At 34.4% G+C, this 20,407-nt stretch overlaps 1 protein-coding gene across 1 annotated transcript in view; it reads left to right on the top strand.

Annotated features, from left to right (window-relative positions):
• The window catches only part of LOC107191193 (regulating synaptic membrane exocytosis protein 1), a 169,961-nt gene that overhangs the window by 48,657 nt on the left and 100,897 nt on the right, over nt 1-20,407 (top strand). The window contains exons 6-7 of the mRNA XM_015580171.1: nt 12,422-12,581; nt 15,585-15,878. Coding sequence (XP_015435657.1) covers nt 12,422-12,581; nt 15,585-15,878 — 454 coding nt within the window. The remainder of the gene's footprint in view (nt 1-12,421; nt 12,582-15,584; nt 15,879-20,407) is intronic.

The raw sequence follows: 20,407 nt of genomic DNA, 5'->3' as shown, positions 1-20,407 counted from the left end.
AAAAAATCGATTTTTTCGAAAACTGGATGTGCTGGAAAGAAACGGTTTGCAGATTTGCATTCAGCTCATCAAGATCTACCAGGATTGCATATTGGAGGTTACAAAAACGAAAAAAAAAAGGAAAATTTGTTGAACACTGTAATCAGATTAGAAGAAACATGAACGTTTTCACAGCTAGTTACACGTTTGCAGTCGAAAATGAAAAATTATCAGTAGTCACGCTTTCTCCGTTTTGGTCGTTTGCCAAGGAGTACATACGCGGCACGTTTACCGGCGACCATTTTATTTAGTCTGTATGTCGACATCGGCTATTTGTCTTGCAGTGTAGTTCACCGCGAGTGGACGCATGTTTGTATTTGTCGCAGGGTGTGTTGTGCTTGATAAATACGTTTGACCATGTTTTCATTTTCTGTCGTGAAAAGAAAAGGTTCGAGAAACAGCAGTAACAATGTCGAACCACAAATTACACTTTATAGGTTTCTGCTATAGGTAACAAACATTTGAATTAATTTGTAATGTATAAACAAGCACGTTCCAGCGGGGAACAAAATAATACAGTATAATATCAATGGCAGTAATGTGTTCCAATCTGAGGTTTTTATACGTCAATATAACAACACTTTTGTGAATCATATTAATATACATATGTATTTCGATGACTGTATTAGTTATATTTGTTATCTTTAATTATAATACAGTAATATTGGTAAAAACTTTTAGAAGTGATTGACATAATATCTGCATAAAGAGGAATACCTAATTTCTAAAAACTATGATTTATTAGATACTTTCAAATCATACTTACAATGAATAATAAAATTTTTAAAAGACAGATAAAATATTAAATTACCTTAAAATAATCAAAATCAAAGATAAAAAAATTACAGTACAGTAATTGTGTATTTTGTAAAAAGTAAATATGTCTAATGCAATAGAAATAAAAATATTAAAATTATATTATAATGGTTATACAGGGTGTTAATAAAAAATGTGGGACATTTTCACATTCTACATGCCAAACTAACACGAAAGTCAAGAATCACGAAATTGCGTTCGAGGCTACGATTCCGAGTTATCCATTGTTTAAAATCTGAGCAAAATACGTGTGATTTCGTCATTCTTAATTTTTGTCTTACAAGTTTGGTGTGTCGAATCCATCCTGTGACAGAGTCCCATATTTTTGTAAACACAATGAGTATTTCATAAAAAGTAAATATATTTAATAGACTGTAGTTAAATTAATATACTTCCTTTTTAATTAAATAGTGTTGTGTACCTGTAGGATAAACAACTTTTCTAAGTCATTTCGTCATACGAGGGTCATCCCAAAAGTAATGCACAAATGCGTATAGATGAAAAAGAATTCATTTAATTTTAAAATGCTTTTACATTCCTTGAACATAATTTCCTTGGTGATCTATATATGACTGCTTGCCAGCGTTTGGGTAGGTCTCGAATACCAGTTAATTCCTTCCTGAAGATGAGCTCTCTAATACTTCGGCTCAAGGCCATACCCAATACCTTCAAGTCAGGGTAAGAATTGTGGGATACCGAGTGTAGGATATGAAAGATAGTGTCATTCGCTATGTATATTGTATATTAATCGCGAAGTTAGTTTTCGTTATTCTTCTTGTTGTGTGTTATCAATTATTCATTCCGGTTGTTACTCTGAGTTGTCGTGTTGTGTTATTATAATCAAATCGTATTCGTGTTACTATATTTAAAGCGTTGTAAAAGTGTTGTTAATTAAATTATATTCACAACAAACTTAACATCTCATTAAATCCTACAGAATTGCCCCGCATGGGTTCCTCGAGTTTTGGGAACAGGTCGTAGTTCGGAGGATTCATATCAAGGCTGTACGGTGGGTGGGTGTGCGTTTCCCATCGATGTTTCTTTAATAGGGTACACAATAGCCCGCTTCACACGTATGCTCAAATTTCGATAAATGAACGGAACGTTCTGGCCGGCACTCGTGCTTGCGTAGAATTTACATTTACGTCGACGTAGAAATTACATTCAGACCAACATTTTTGCGTGTACGCCAGCATGCGACACGCAATCGTCGATGCAAGAATGTTCGTGTAAAGCCGGCTGATGTGGGCGGGCATTACCGTGCAGAATCAACAGTTCTGCATCAAACATGACTCTTCACTGTTTTCAAATTTGTGGCAGCAACTTTGTGTAATTGATTTTACATACATTTCCCGCAACGATTCATAAAATTTGTGTTGTAGTTGTTCCACGAATTCTTCCGATTTTAACGAATGATCAATAGTTGTAATTTGAGCCGATGTATTTTTCCGTTTCTTTTCAACGCAACACAACCCGTTACCTAAAAATGACAACGATCACTTGTACGTATGCACGAGTACCTGAGCTTGCCAGCTACATAACAAGTGTACCTATACAGGGTGTAACAAAAATGTTGTCCGACCTGGAAACGGGGCACTCGGGGGGTTAATTGGAACAACTTTTTCCTTAGCAACAATGTAATCTGAGGCTTCGTTACCGAGATATTAACGAAAAACCTCGACCAATCAGAGCGCGAGTTTGCCAGCCGAGTTCCCGCGATAGCGGTGGCTACGCGCTGCGATTTGTAGTCAACGCTACCGCGGGAACTCGGCTGGCAAACTCGCGATCTGATTGGTCGGGGTTTTTCGTTAATATCTTGGTAACGAAGCCTCAGATTACATTGTTGCTAAGGAAAAAGTTGTTCCAATTCACCCCCCGAGTGCTCCATTTCCGGGTCGGACAACATTTTTGTTACACCCTGTATAAAATGGTGTTCGTGCATTAGCTGCTGCCGCAAGCGATGTGTGCACTACTTTTGGGATAACCCTCTGTTACGCGCTGCGTACCATAAATATCCACAGTTAAAATGTTATAAGCATGAAAGACCTTTAAGAAATAACTTCCCTAATTTTATATTTTTTCAGCCCAGTCACAGCGGCTATTGCCATAGAACAAAACTTCCTTTCATCCATTACACACATTTATTTCCCTTTTTAATCTCCTTGTCAAAAGGATCAACATTTGGTCGACAGCCGTTGTCGTCCACGCGGCACTAGCATAAGTCGGAACAAAAGGGTCATAAAACTGTACCCTTCGAGTACGCGCACAAATTCCGCCCGGTCAAGTCAAACCTTGAGCGACCAACTTAATCGTTTGCACGTGTACACGTCACCCTGAAGGAGAGGTTTTCTTCTCCCACGACGTCCTGGAAAATCCAACGGATTTCTCCTCCTTCGGGGCAACCAATCAACGGACAATACTTTTAGCAACCGCCTTCATCCTTCAGCCAATCAGGCAAAACTTATATTTTCATGGCTTTTTCAATTCCATTTGAAAGTCAGTCTACCAGCAACAGCTAAAACCGCATAACCTGTATCGCGTATTATACTTCGTCATTTCATTCATTATTCAATAGTTGTATCAATAGTTTGTTTTGTTATTTCTAATCATTAAACCCACATATACTGTTTCCATTTTTACTTTATACAAAACTACTATCTTGGTCACGTTAATTCGTATTCGGAAACGCCGAACTTCGGTGTCGATATCAATCGTGTCGGAGATTTACGACCTTCGTTGACTATCACAGTCTCATCGTGAGTTCGCGCGTAAACACCCTCGTATCGTCAAGTAATACATCCTTTATAAGATCTCACTTTCTACGATCACTGGATCTGACAGAAGAGCAAAGGACAAAGTGTATGTGATCGAAATCATTCGAGGAAGGTCAGATGATTAATTATGCTCTATCAAGTTTGGTTGGACACCCGCAACATACGTATAAATTAAAAGTTCGAAACGAGTGGCTCTGGTGCGAATGGTAGTGCTCGAGTTGGAATTTTAGATGAATTTAGAGGGTGAGTTAACGCTCGATACAAGAAATGAGAAATGAAAAGAGCCTTTGGAGGCGTTGCTTTCAAGGGGAATCCTTTGAGAAATCTCCTATCCATCGTGTCTCAGATAGTCGCCACGAAGACTCAAATGCATTGGGGGAAACGAGGGAATTTCGTATAAAGTCTAAATTCCGATTCGTGTCATCTATTTGTAGATCATCTTTGAAATATAGTGTTCTCCACCACCTTTGTAGTCGTTTACGTAAAATTTTATGATGTTGACTGCACTCGGAGAACATTACGAAAAAATTAAAATGCTCTTAGGGGAGAATGGGGTAATTACGAACACCTAAGCAAAAAAAAAAAAAAAAAAAAAAGAACAAACAGAACAAAAGCTGAATGAGAAACTAATTTGTTTATTCAATACTTATAATCATAGTTAAACTATTCATTTAAATACTACTATATTCAATCTTGAAAAAATTTTAATAATAGTCAACTTTTTAGTCAAGAAACAAAACCCTTGGTATTCGTGATTACCCGACTGCTGTGGGGTAATCACGAACAGAGTGCTAATAAAATTAAGATTAAGACCAAGCTTTGGTCTCAAGATTTTCAATTTTTTTGCCAGTGTTTATGGTAATTTCGGGGTTATGGAGATCTTTGTCGTCTTGCAGTTATTCTTTGATTTACTTTTAATAAACACGAAATATGACATTTTTTTGTTTGCGCCTATTCGGTTTTTAATCTGATGTTTAATTTTTCAGATGTACTTATCGTTGTTGTCCAAATTCTATGATTTCAATTATTTCATAAATCTCCATAGTTAACAAAGATACACGCCATGTCAACGTTCAACATACCTTATAGCCAGTTCAGAGGATAGGTACAATTTTTTGACCGATTCGGTAATTTTGCCGAATCGTTAATAAAGCAGTGTTCATACAGTTCCATATCTTTACCTAATTTTCAAGTTCGACGCGTAAGCTTACTTCATTTGTTTGTACGCGTGACTTCTGTTTTCTGCTATTACTGATTCGTCAAGATTACCGAATCAGTTAAAAAACCGTATCTTCTGAACTCGCTTCTTTTTTTCTGATTCACTGCAAAGAAAACAAACACCATCTAATCCACGCAAAGTGACAGAAAATGTTCGTAAGTCGATTGATCCAATATCTTACCGTGGTGAACTGAATTAACACCAGAGCCTGAACGAATTTTATCGATGTTCTCGATACCGCGATACAGTAACAATAAAGAACCACCTAGCCAGTGTAGGAACGGGGAACTAGGTAGGAAGACGGTCGAGTTTCGATCGTAAGAATTTATTGGAAATTGCTTTTTGTTGGTCCGGAGAAAAATCGACAGAATCTCATTTCACTGGAAACGACTACGGAAACGAAAGAAAGTGGAATGAAATTGAAATCAGAGACGAGGCAGCGACGGGAGGCGGGCACCGCGTTAGGGAGGATCCGGAAATCAGTCGAAAAAGGGAACGGGAAAGGTGGAAAGAGGTCATAGATGAGAATTCCGGGTTCTTAAAATATTTACCCGGTAAACAAATGAAAATTAGCGGTTATCAACACAAACAGGATTTATTTTTGGTTTTGTAACAAACGGAATTAAAATGAAGATAACTCCTGTCTGGTGTCCTTCCCCGTTGGTTTACTCCTTTTACGTATACATTTCACCACGAGTATGGAATTTTTCATTTAAGGGTAGGTACATTTTTATGTAAACGATGTAAAAAAGGACTTTTTTAAGATTTTTGTAAAAGAAAGCTAGAACACATAGAGTAAACAATCAATCTGGGTTAGGTTAACGAAAACGTTTTTTGAAAGTTATTTTCATACAAGGGTGGTCGACGCAACTTGTTCATCCTGAATGATTTCTAACGTATGCATTGTATGAAAAAATGTTGTATAGAAAAGTTGTATCGTTTGGAGCGATAAATTATGTAATGCATATATTGTTTTTGTATGTGGAGGCGTTTGGGAAATTTGAAGGTCAACTTCGTTTTTTTAAATGGAATGCAATATTTTTTATGCCAAAATATCGAAGAGTGTTAAATTTTGAGTAAATTTTAATGTACCCCATAGAAAGTAGTCTAGCGGCGTTAGATCTGGTAAATGTGGTGGCCACAGAATTTCTCTACCACGACCGATCCATCGATTTGGGAATTGTCTGTCCAGCACTTGCCTTGCTACATGTGCATAATGTGCGGGGCAATTACGTGTTACTGTGCGGATATTTGATGGTACATTTTCTAATAAAGTTGGTAAAATATCACGTACAAAATTTGAATATTTTTGTCCCGTTAATCGTTTATTAATAAAATATGATCCAATTAATTAATTGATTGCAACAACTTTTCTATACAACATTTTTTCATGCAATGCATACGTTAGAAATTATTCAGGATGAACAAGTTGCATCGACCACCCTGTATATGTATCCACTCATTTGAAATAAAAAAAAAAAGTTTTTCTTGAAACTTATAAGGATGGTCATCTTGTGAGACCCATTTATAGTGAAATAATGGAAGTACGCTGATTGGTATCTGTTTTTGTGAAAGTGTTCCAAAAATAGGACATCTTCATAAAATTTTCAAGTAAAACATGTATTGATTAGTTAAACTTCTGAATCCGCTTGATACGGCATTCATCACCGCAAGTTTAAAAAAAAAAGAAAACAATCTAATGCATAATAAAAATTAACAAACACTAAATTGCACAATAAATAATAATTCATTAAATGATAAACTCACAAACTTCGTGTAATTTCGAATTTGAGACTAAACTTAGTATTCCATTGAAATGAAAATCAATTCACGTCGTAATAATTTGAACTGATTATAACCGATGCATTCAACAAGGTGCATTTTCAGATACTATTTTTTCGTCCCTTTAAAGTTTTCCCTCAGTTTCCATTGACAGCACTGCGTACGGAATCGGGAGAATGGTTTTTTAAGGGGTCATGTTCAGTCTGGAGGCCGAAAAAAGAGTGTACTTTGGGAAATTTTTCTCGAAAACTATAAGACCTTTTTCAAAAAATATGTTTGCGTTTCAAAGATTGCAGTTTCCAGATTATAAGGTAATTTTTTTATTTAAAAATATTTATTAGTAAATAAATGGTGAGCGATCTCCCGGATGTCTCTTCACAAAAAGTGGTCTGCTGTGATCACTGTAACTTCGTAACGGTTCATCTGAAATTAAAAATTCAGTAAGATTTATGTAATGGAAAAACCAATCTTGTCCTTGAATGTGGGGTTTTTCGAAATATTGATTAGGAACAAAATAGCGGACGTTTTCCTGAAAAAGTGCGATTTTCACCTAAAAAATCACTCGTTTTTGGTCGATTAAAAAAAAAGTATGGAACGGACAAAAGAATTCTTAGTTCAAGGACAAGTTTTTCTTGTTTGAAATAAGGCCCAAAAGTCTTCATGTAAATCGACACCGTAGTTTTCGAGAAATATTGATCACCGATTTGAAAAATGTAGTTTCGAGAAAAATGCGTTTAAAGTTTCAAGTCAAGCTTACACTTATATAAAATGTTCATTTTCTAACGCCTGTAACTCTGTCATTTTTAATTGGATTACCTTGAAACTTGCACAGAATATTCTCGAGATGTTGTACTTAAAGAAATGGGAGAAAGTGAAAAATCGATTTTTTGAAAATTTCTTAAACCGAAGAAAAACAAAAATTGCGGATTTTAATGTTTTCACGAGCAGATTAATGGGCGTCGAATCGATCACGTGTAATCGTATAACGCGTGAGGTGTTATTGAAGGGAGCGTCCCGTGACGTAGCCTCGCGCGAATTACAACCGAACTCGTTGTCAATACCTCGCGACAAATATATCGGGTCTAAAACGTGGCGCGTTTCGAAACCGTTTCCAATTAGGTCCCGCGAATCTGCAAAATTAGATCCCGCCGTTGCCGTTAAAATCTGACGCAATTTCCTCGATTACATTCCTCCAATCGGATCAGCGATTTGCTCGCGGCTTGAGGCTTTTGCCCCCCCCCCCACCCTCCTGAAATTCGTGGATCGATGGAATACTGGCCAGGATGGAGATGTCGATACCAATTAACAGGAGGAAGATAAACAATAATTCCGCGGACGAATCGGATCTGAGCGTCAGGCGCAGACACAATCGTTTTCCCGGCCGTAAATAACGAATTTCCTTTCGCGACTGGTAAAATGGCCACGCGCGTTCGTTCGTTCTTGATACAGTGACATCTATGTACGGTCGCGACATCGGAAAAACTGGATTTGCTGCATTTACTTCACCGCGGTCGTCCTTTTTCGAACGAGACCTTTCAATTTCAATGCGGGGAACGTCAGTGATTTTCCGGTACGAGTGACGTACTGTTGACAACACGCTGTAAATCTGAAGGATTCGAGCGAATTTAAGGTAGTTTGCTGCGCGGTGGTGGCAAAAAGAACACGATTAACAGGAAAATAATCGTAAAAGTTGTTGGAGTTTGACAAGAAAAGTATTTATTGTATCGTATAATATGTATAATATTTTTTTTCTGAATATTCTTTCGATGTTTTAAGTAGGTAAATGATGTGTATAAAAACCTCATATTTGGAACAATTACTACATTCCTTGTATTATATAAATAATAAAATATGTAGACTATGGACTCTAATTGCAGTCTTATAGGTATTTATAACAGACACTAGGATTTGACAAGGATACAGGGTGTTCACGCTATTGGCCAGTGTGTCACACCAACCAACACTTGTTTTTCGTAGATAGTAAGTATTAGAAAAGATGGAAGAAGAAAATCTTTTGCAGCTTTCTATGATCAATCAAGCCTATATCAAGTGTTTACATTTGCAATATTTTTCGAGAAACAAAAGAGACCTTTAATTTTTTAATTAGAATGTTGTATACTTTTGCATGTCACATGAGAGCGTGTGTTCAAACGAATTCATCCATGTGCTATACGTATAATGACCTATAAGGTCATACAAGATCAGAAAGGAAGACAAGGCCATTGGTAAATATTCAGGGTGAACCACGAATCGTGATCAGTAAATATCATTAGATGTGTTCCAATGTACAGAACGAAATGTTTACGAACAGTAGGGAAGAGCTCAACGTCGGAACGCGTACAATGGCGTAGCATACGATACTCTTTGTAATATTAGAGATCGAATATTTCTTTAATCTTTTCTCGACCCACATGAAGAAAAAAGTAATACATGTTATGTTATGATACTTATCGAATTCGTCTTGAAATCCTCTAACAGATAGGCGTAAAAAAATAATAGGTATATTTGCAAACAATTGAAGGTGACCTTGAAAAATCATGAAAAAAAGAGTTGACAAAAAATTTGCTATAATCATGTTAATGCTCTCTTGAAACCATGCTATACCTGATAAAAAGATTTTCGATCGGACTGCTAATAACAGAGTAATCTCTACTGATCACGATTCGTGGTTCACTCAGTATACAGGGTGTCGCAGCTAACTTAATCACCACGAATAATGACTTAACGGTACACTTTATGAAAATTTTGAGGCGTGGGATGAAAATGGCATCAAGGGACACATCTTATAGCGCTTTTTTTGTGAGTGGAGGCATTTCTGAGATTTCAAGGTTACCTTGATGTTTTTTAACGGAATAACCTATGTTTTGTGTCATAGATCGATAGAGTTATCAAATTCTAAGTAGACATGCGTTGACCTTCACACGTCTTAAAACTTTTACAAAAGAATCACTGTATTGAAATCGCTGTATTGATATTGAGGAGCATCAGTTTCAGCACCTATGTATATCTTCCAGATAGTAAGTACCTACGTATTAAAAATTATTTTGTAAATATCTCATTAACTATTAGGTTCAGGAAGTATAACTGTCAACACGTTGTTACTCAGAATTTGACACTCTATCGATCTATGGTACAGAAAATAGGTCATTTTAAAAAAAATCAAGGTGACCTTGAAATCTCCGAAATACCTCCACCCACAAAAAAAGCGCTATAAGATGTGCCCCTTGGTGTCATTTAGGTTCCATGCGTTGAAATATTCATAAAGTGTAGCGTTAAGTGATTATTCGAGGTGATCAAGTTAGCTGAAACACCCTGTATAGCACACGGATGAATTGGTCTTGGCACAAGCTTTCATATGACATAAAAAAATATGCAACGACTCATTCAACAAATTTAAGTTCTCTTTCGTTTTTTTTTCTAATACTTACTATTTGCAAGAAAAGCGTTGGCCAGTAATAGCGTGAACACTGTGTATACATATTGTACACACATTGTATATTTCACATCTTTTATAATTTCCCGAGTTTTTCATTTCGAGGAGCAAATGATAACATATCAGGTAATCAATTTCTGCAACTGTGATCGTGTAATGTGGCTTTACGATTACAAATAAAAGAGGTATCAATAAATTTAATAAATTATTTCTACAGAATTCTGAAACTGCATAGCATTATTTTAATGTAAAATTAATTAAAATCCTCTTTAATGAGGCTTACGCCCGTAGGGCAAATCGATATTTTTTATTGCAATCGTATTACTTTACGAACTATTGATCTTAAATAGAATAAATATGAGAATAAAAGAAACATGATAATTAATTGTTCATTAGTTTTTAATAATAGTTATAATTTCTTATATTATATATTTTTATTTACTTATTGAAGATATTCGTATGTGATACACAAATCGAGTTATTACTTAGACTTGAAAATAGATTTTTAGTAATAGATAACGTAGAATATGTTATTTGTTCGTATAATACTCTTTCTTCATTTTGCGAGACAATATTTAACAATGATTCCGTTAAGTTCTAATTGGTTTAAAGTTAACATTTGTATGATTTTCCGTTTCTAATAATATTAATTACTCTGGCGTTATTACAGGAACATTTCTGTAGTCACGTCGAACACTTACTAATCTGCGTAATTATTTCTGCTGAATTACTGGAAACTTTAAACTTAACAACTTGTAAGAAACATTTTCGAACTATCATAATGACATATAGAAAACATGTACTATGTATTTATGTAGTATTATACACTATTTAAATAGTATCGAATTTTCTTAGACCTTTGGATATTCTGTTATTTGTTTCATACATTGAAATAGAGATAAACCTTATTTTTTACTATTTTCTTACGAACTAGAATGACAAAATTTATTTAACGAATTAAGCCTGGAAATGAATAATTCCCAAATGCGTCAAAAATTACAAAAAATTGTAACTTACATTACACAGACAGTGAAAAATAGAACACAACTTTCCAACGCATTTCGTTTCCTACAGAAACACAAATCATATTCTGTAAACCTTAATTAAGCCATCAATTGAAATTTGTTTAGAAACGTGGCTTGTATCGTTTCGCTTTATCATCATACATCAGATTACAACGTATTGTCATATTGTTTCGTTGTCTTTTCCAGAATGCAGATCACCAATTTGTAGACTACGGATATTATGAATTTATAATCGATATAGATATTGACCAAAATACATTTATAAGAAGAAACATTAGTAAAGGTTTCAGTGTAATTTTAAATTCATTTATAATGCAATTAAGTTCTTAATATTGAAAACATAATTTTATTTAACTTCTGTTTTTACAAACAATTAGGTGTATGCGAAACTAGTAACCATCGCATTTAAAGCAGTTTTGTTTTCTGTCATCGACAGGAAATTGAACTGTTACCAAAAAAAGTGGCGAAAAATTATGAATGTCAGGGGAACTAATTCATGTAACAAATGCTGCAGTAATCGTTCGATATTATTAAAGATTTGCAATGGAAAAACTGTAATCATTTCTGCATACACCCATTAGCATGTAAAAACTTGAATCTGTACTTATAAATATTCGTAGTCTACAGACTGAGCTTCAAGAATATGTTCGAAAATGTTAATATAATATATGGTCATTAGACTGCAGATTTCATGAATCTATAATGTACACGATCATTCAGATCTCAGTGTAATAATAACATTAATCAAAGTTAACCCTCCATAGGCAAACATTTTTTCACATATCGTAAGCAAACTGGATCGTTTATGTCCAAACATAATTTTTGTACCGCTCTAATAAAAAAATCTAAACAAATTCAGGGTACTTATCAAAGTCTCTATCGCATTATCCAATCGTTCGTTAAGTCAAATGTTTAAAACTTTTTTCAACAAAGAAAACAACAATTCGAAAGTATGTCCAGGAAAATGGGATTTCGCTTGGTTCGTCAACAACCAAGATTGCCTACGGGGGGGTTAAATCAAGTATTAATTTTCTGTCAAACTTGATGGAACCCTTAACAGAGTGAACAAACTTCCGTTTTATTCCAACCTCTACAAATTAGTTCATAAAAATCTGTATTTGCATAAACAGTCGCAGTCTAGTAGATCATACCAGTCGTAAAAGTTACTGCTTCTCATTTGCAGACGCATCGAATAATGTGTTCGCGACTCATAGCTTCTCACGTCAGCAAACAATTGTTCTCCCCCCGATGTCACGCCCAGCACCTTCATAATTCCATCACGCAATGGTGTCATTCCCTGCGAGACTCTAATCCGTGTGTCGTAATGTTATAGTTTCGAAAGGTTGCAGGGGAACGCCGGGAAGATCTCCGATGGGAACGAGACTTGGACCGCAAAAGCAAGTCCAGAGCAACGTCGCCGGATCGCCACCAGGTCGATAGGGGCCGAGGTATCAGCCCCCAGAGGATGACTGTCGAACCTTCTTCCGTCGTTGGTAAGAATGCTTGTTCTCTGTACAGTACACTCTGTTTTCTTTTACATCAACGTGTGTTTTCTTTATGGTAATAGCATTCTTCCATTTCAAGCAAACTTCTTTAGGAACGGAAACGTTATTCCTTATTTGTTACGTCTTTGTGTGACTTTCTTGCAATATACACGTCATAAAAAATCGTCAGCTAAATTTTAATACATACTACATTTTCTACTAAATTACGTTGTACTAATTCAAATAACATTAACTTGATTTATGAAAAATGTTAATTACTTACAGTATACGTGTAGGGTGTACATCGTAGCCTACGTAGTGTCACAGTGGTCTAGAACGATGTTTTACTAGTTCAATTTTGAGGCAGTATTATTAGGCAGTATTACTAACATTACTAATGTTAGTAATTATTATTATGTATATTAATGTAACGTGACTATTATTGTGTCTATTACTGTTCAATGATTGATCATTCAATGCAAATTAATTAGCATCTATCAAAATCGTTTCATTATCCGAACCCACGTGTAAAGTTTTGCAAAAGAATCCTTGAAAAATGGACAAATTGCGATCGATCTTACTTTAAATTTTTAAAAAAGGCGAAAATTTAACTGGATGAGAACATTGAGATTTATTCGACATGCGTTATCGAGTTCCTTTCTACATGTATTAAAAGATGGTCATTCAAGCCAAAGTCATAAATAAAAATTATGAAAATGAATGTAAGTTTTTGTTAAAACTATTTACCGATTACAACATTCGGCGGAAAAATAGCAGCTAAAAACGTCTTTGAAGAGTCATCTTCAAATTCAGTGCAATAATTATGCGATGAATGTAACATATGTATATGTAACATTTGTATTTCACTGCAAAGCGTTTACAGGGTGGCTCAAAATTCCTGGTACAAATAAGGTCAAGGAGATAGAATAGCTCAAATTGGAGTCGAAAATCAAGAATAACGAAATTGTGTTGGAGGCTTCGTTTTCGAGAAAATTGAATGTGAAAGTTAATCAGAAACGCATGTATTCGTCCTGGTATTGTATTATAGTAAGTATAAACGGAGTGCAATGAACAGACGCGCTGGCCAAGTCCTATTTAATTGCACGCATATCCAGTAGATAAGTATTCAAATTTGATTATTTCAAAAATGAAACCTCACACCCAATTTTGTTATTCCTGATGTTCGTCTTACTTTGAGCCGTATTATCTCCCTGACTTCACTTGTACCACGAACTTTGGCCCACCCTGTATATGTAGAGTTTATTTAACTAGCTCATGGCATCTTTCTGGTATTTCGTACAAACTGGTCTTTTCCAAAAATCAAAAACCAATAATGATTTTAAGACTATTTATAAGATTCTTTAAAATATTTTTTCTTGTAAACAAGGTGTTTACTCGCGATACATAATGAATTAGGTAGTAGTCACAGTAACACCGCTTTTTTAATGTTTGGATGTCATTTAAGACCACTTTCCCCTTCAGCGGCCCAAAAAAAAAGTATTTAAGAATTTTCTTTAAAGAAAGAGAAGAATTTATGTTAAATAAGGTTTCTGGCCTTTATTTACTATACATTCACTGTAATCGTGTTGATCCAAAATTGCACTGTACAAACGGTGCCAATGATATTTCGATGTAGAGTAGTCCGAAATCAAAATTTCAAATAGATTGTTGAATGTTATTCCAATCTCTATCGTACAACCTATCATAAAGTCGATGAAATAAAATGGCCGCGCTTGGTATGAGTTTCAACAGACACATGCAAAAAAGGAGAAAATTATACACATATTATTGTGAATAACAAAAGAATGAATGATACCAAATTTCCAATACTGGGTCATACGATAGCTGATTTGATTGTAAAAAGAATACCACAAGAATTTTAAAAATCGATTAATAACTTACGTTATGATGGGCACCCTTTGTATACTGTTCAATTTCGGATCAATTCGATTAGCGCCACCTAAAATGCAGGAATATTGAAACACACATTTTTATAATTTAGCTAAGTGTACAATAAATTAGGGTTAGCAAATGTTTTTACCATAATCTTTTTGCTTTCTTCAAAAAAATTCTTGAATATCACCTTTTTCCCGGCCGTTAAAGGGGAAAGGGACTTAAAGAGGTTTCGTACTGTCAATCGTTAAGAAATGTTTCAGGTATTGTCACTAAAGTGATAAAGTAGGCGTCTGCTGTAGTGGACAAATGCAGTTAGCGGATTAAAATCTTACTTTGTCTACGGAAATTCGTAGAATATGTCAATATAATATCAAGTGCCGATAATAAAACGATTATTTCATCTGCAACAACCGGACCTGGGCAAATTTGATTTGAAATAAAAGTAAGAAATAATTTATTTCGGAACTTTATTTCCAACACTGTTATTTAAAAATAAAAATGTTGTCGATTCATTTTAAATAATAGTAATTTCCAATTATGAATTATTTTGTTACTTTTGCATTTCAAATTTGGCAAAAGAAATAATACTCAGAATAATATGCAACGAAAAGATTTTATTTTAAGAAATCTTTACAGCAAGTTACTATAAGCAGAACCCGCTCTTCAAAAATCTCATCCGTGAGAGATTTTTGCGTGGGTCCACCTAATATTGTCGCGAAAGAAAATAATCGTTTCACTGGTGTGGAAAATGGAATCACTCAGACTTAGTCACCTGAAACAATTTCGAAGAACGATTTCACAATTATTTCTAAGAATTGTTTCAAATGATTAAAAAATAAAGTAACATGTCATTTGAAATAATATTTCTAATAAAATTATCTCAGACGTGATCACAGGCATGGAAATAATTATGAAATAAAATAACATATTATTTGAAATAATATTTATTATTGCTACAATTATATAATACAAGCATATAATAAATAACATATTATTTGAAAAAATAATATTTCAAATAATATCATCTGTGAAATGCCCAGGTCTGGCAACAACCTGCGATGTGTTCTACTTTTAAAGTGATGTTTCCATTTGCTATGTTAACAGATCCGTCAGGAGGAATGGCTATCGACATAGACGAGGAAGAGGACCGTCGTAGTAGGGCTCGTCGAGGCAGTACAGTACGTGTTAAATCCCGCATAACCAGGCAAAGGTCGTACGACGACGAAATGAAGAACATGGTGGCGATGGCCGCAAGCGCCGGATATCTCGAGCAACAGGAGCCTAGCCTCAGGCTCCCGACGATGTTACCGAGGCGGGCCTCGGCCTACGATGTTTACGCTGCACCAGGAGTCGGTGTTAACGCCATAGCGATCGCAGCTGCCCAACAGAGAGCATCGATTTCAGCGCAAGGTAGGGGACCGCCTGTTCATTACATTTACGGAATTAATGTGTCTGCTGGCCTGGAATCCAAATCGGCTACGGACGACGGGCTTTTCTTTTACGGCGCATCAGATGCGCGCATTCATTATTGAAACGGAGCTTTTGTGTGTGGAATACGAAAAGGAGTTCGAGAGATTTATCGTGAAAATGTTGTGTTATTCATTGATCATTCTTACATTTTCGTGGTCGAATCATTCATGAAAATAATACCGGCAATCTTCTCCAGTAAACACAGAAATACGTAGGGATATCAAAGAGGTCGAGGAAGATTTTAATAAAATTTTAATAAATTTAAATAAATCTGAACCAAACCAGTTTACAACAGGCTGCTGTACAGCTTTGGGAGATTCCTAGTGAATTACTCTTGATTGCTTTTTTCAACTCAGGAAAGAGGAAAAAGTCCGAAGAAGTGCGATCGGACCTATTGGGTGGTCACTTGTTTTTCAAGCAAGTTTTGTTAAAAATTTCATTTTTGCACGTATCTCGAAATTCATATTTGCCGTTATTTAAAAAACGACTTTTCGAAAACAAGCGCAATTAAATGGTATAAAATCATGTACTAAAATAAAATTCTGGAATTCAACAAAGAACACTTCACTTTATTCCGAAAATTCGTCGTTTTACACTGTGACTTCGTAAAACAAAATGACAGCCTCATTCCGCGAACTTTTTGATATCCTCACCTAGAAAGGTCTGATTTAAAAATTAATGGTATCAATCGATTGTGACAGAAGAGAGTACCTGCTAAGTACATTAGTTCAATACCGATTATAATCTTTAGGATTATGGAGACATAATGTATTATGTTGTTGATAACTAGTAGTTAACTTCAAAATGCAGTAAGCAAAGTGTTAATGGAAATGATTGGGAAGGTAAAACGAAGAAAAAAACACTTCGTTTACATCATTAAAAATGCTGTGTTAGTTTCAAGTCCAAAGAGTTTTTGGAGAATAAATCTATGACCCTTTTAGACACCTTCTGTAGCCTACTGATGTAAGCATTATTAATCTTTGATGAGGTTCATCTCCTAATTGAATATGTATTTGGTCTTGATACCATGTAGGTATCATAAAATTTATTGTGTTCAATTTAAAATTTATTAAATTGATAATGAATAAAAATGGGGGAGGGGGATGTTTTTATTTAAAAAAATTATTTTTATAGAGCATAAAAAACCATTCAATTTTTATTATAACCATTTTTTTACATCTACAATAGTTTTAAAGATATACAGGGAAATATGGAAACACCTATCTACCTTCAAGGAATATTTTCACCCTGAAGAACTGAAAGTGAAAAAGAACTGAAGCCAAAAACAAATATTGCGCTATACTTCTCTTGAGGTCCCCTACAAACCTGCAAAGTTTGAGAAAAATCGGAATTTTCGGGTTACCGAACTTCCCTTGTAAGAAGTACGTCAATCGGAATAAATAAATATTCTGGACGTTCTGAAATTCTGTAAAAAATATTAAATGTATAAGGGCAATCGATAATACATTTATAACGTATAAATTTTTAATTGAGGCGATAGAAACGATATCCTCATTAGGTGAATTGATGCACCTTTTAAACGCATATTTGAAATTGGAACATGCGTGGATAACCATGCAATGATCACGATACACCGAATGTGTTAATTAATCCCGTTTCAATTAACGACGGCGCATCTAAGCAGTTGATAAATTGCACTTTTCCATTAGGATAACGCGGCCAACAGGTTTCAATTATTAATCGCATTACGCAGAACTTTTCAGTGTCGGCGCTCCAAATGATCGAATGCGATTTCACAGAACACTCGATAATTTACAAAACATAACTTTGTCGGTTTTCACTGAAAATATTTTGCAATCTCGAAGCATTTTCAGAATAATGCAATCAAATTGAACGAAATAACATACATTACAATGATAACTGAAGAGAATGTTTTCCACAGTTTACCGAGTGTGTGCGTACCTCCAATTGAACAGTTTCTACGAATTATTAAACAATTTATATTTATTTAATTGCACGTACGTCCGATTTTGAGTTTTAATATTTTGTTTCTCATATTAGTTGCTCCGTTTTACTTTTCTAATTGGTATTTATACCCATAAACACTCATTTTTAAATATTTATTAAATTTATTATATTCAATTCTTTTAAACAAAATTCTTTATTTTACTTATTATGAAATATTCTCTAATAATGGCGTGTATCTGTATTGAACGATATTTTTAGTGTTTTCTTTCACAGTTTAAGAAATATACACTGAATCCCCAATGATTCCCTAACCTGATGACTTGAAAGTACTCATAAACTATTCGTTTTACGAGAAAGTACATCACGCAGAAGTTGCACGGTTTCGAGGGGGACAAATATTAGAATAATTATCTTTTTCTATAATGTTAACACATGAAGTTTTGAAGGTTACCTTGATTTGTTTCAATGGAATACCCTGCATTTATTTACGGAAATTAAATGAACATTAGAAACTCAGGCATAATATGTAGGTCTAAAGTGGATATTTATTGAGATATTTGTAATGGGATTTTTATTGAATTGTAATGAACCATCGATGACTTGAAAAAATATACAAAAACTTATTATTAGCGCACGTGCAAAAATCTACAGAAATGCACTTTAAAATGTGTATGTGTCATCTATCAAATGATTAGATGTCTGTATTAGTACTTTTCCACCATTTTTTTATAATAAAAATTTCGTTGTAAATATCTCCAGAAATACCCACTTTAGACCCATAATGCCTCATTACTCTGTTTTTAATGTTCATTTAATTTGCGTAAAGAAATATAGGGTGTTCCATTTTAAAAAATATGGTAACCTTCAATACATTGTACGTAACCAATGTAGAAAAAAAAACTTATTCTAACCTATGTTCTCCTGGAAACCATGCAACTTTTGTTTAATACAATTTCAAGTCGTCGAGATAGGGAAATCATTCTATGTATTTATATAAGATTCTGTTGATTTGCCAAAAATTTACATTTAGATTATTATCCTGGTTTTTATTACGCAAATTTTCAAATTACCTCCTCGAATAGTATTGCCAGTCTCGTGTGACAAGATACGCGAGTATGTTATATTTTGACCGTAACGGTTGGCCACAGGGTAGTTTCAGAAGTTCCACTCGATTATCTTCCTCGTGCCTTTTGCAGTCCTTACAACGACGCGAAAGTCCTACGACCGTGTAATCGAGTTTAGCTTCCTTAGGAACTACAGTTCCTAGTTAGTTACATCTATGTCCACGTGACAATCCACGTCTAACTATGCTGAATTTTGGTCAGACGCAAACTTTAATCTTCATTCCGAATGTTAATCTGCATATCCTTCGTTAACGTGAAAGTACTGTAAATACATATTACATTATTGATCCATGTTAAAAAGTCTACGTAATTTATCTATTAATAGCATACATGATTCTGTATAAAAAAATGTTATAATTTGATACAAAATGTAAATTTTCATTTCCACAACATATTCTTCAGAAATCAATACGAGAGAAATATTTATTTTAGCAGCTGACGAGTTTATTGAATTAAAATTATTGAGGTTAAAATATTATGAAAATATTACTGAAATGTTGACTCGTTATGCTTTCTATATTCGTATGTTCTAAGGGTGTCTAAAATCCAAAGTCTGTTCATAATAAATGTATAAATTCTACCTGCTTTTGAAAAGAAAGTATCCCATTCATCCTGAGATACTGAGCGAATAAATAGTATGTATTTAGGAAGTTTAAAATTCTGGCACGAAATGTAGTATAGCAGAAGGTAAACAATTTCTTTCTATGAAATTCAATTACTAATCGATGATCTTGGAAATGCAAAATGCAGGAGCTTCTGTATTAGCAAGAAACTATTAGTATTAATAGGCGCGTCAGGTTGAACAAAAAAAGAAATATTTACTGATTCTGGACCCCAGATTGTAGTAAGTTACACTTTTCAAACTTTAGAAGATATCAAATCAAAGGTTCAAAGAACCTTGTAACTTTGGAATCATTCGGTAAGAATTTACCCAGAAACAATCACTAGCTTCGAACTATTCAATGGACTTAAGCTTTAGACAAGTCTCGATATGTAGAATTTAGAATTGCATTAAGTCTGATGAATTTTACACTATTTGGCTCGGAACAAGATATGGACCTAATAACATTTTTACTTTTTAATTAAAGAGTGGAACATTTGATACGGGAAATACGTAAAATTTCACTTTTTAAAAAAGATTGAAGTCAATACACTTTTGCTTTGAGGTCCATAAGTAGAAATAGATTGAACTGTGCTAAAGAGAAAGAGTAAAGGTATTACATCTTTATGATTTTTTTTTTCTATCTCCTAACACAACCAATTTCAGAAGCTGTAGTTATTACATTTACAAAAATACCCAGGAAAGCAAATAATTTAATTTAGTAGGTAACTAATATTCTTTGTATATTAACTTTACCTTACTATTCCAACCTTCAAGTTTCCTTATGTCTCTGAGTGAAGAGACACTTACATTGT

This window comes from Dufourea novaeangliae, unplaced genomic scaffold (assembly GCF_001272555.1).
Source record: "Dufourea novaeangliae isolate 0120121106 unplaced genomic scaffold, ASM127255v1 scaffold245, whole genome shotgun sequence".
Taxonomy (NCBI): Eukaryota; Metazoa; Arthropoda; class Insecta; order Hymenoptera; family Halictidae; genus Dufourea; species Dufourea novaeangliae.
The sequence above is the reverse complement of the archived record's forward strand: the minus strand, read 5'-3'. Positions and strand labels throughout refer to the sequence as shown.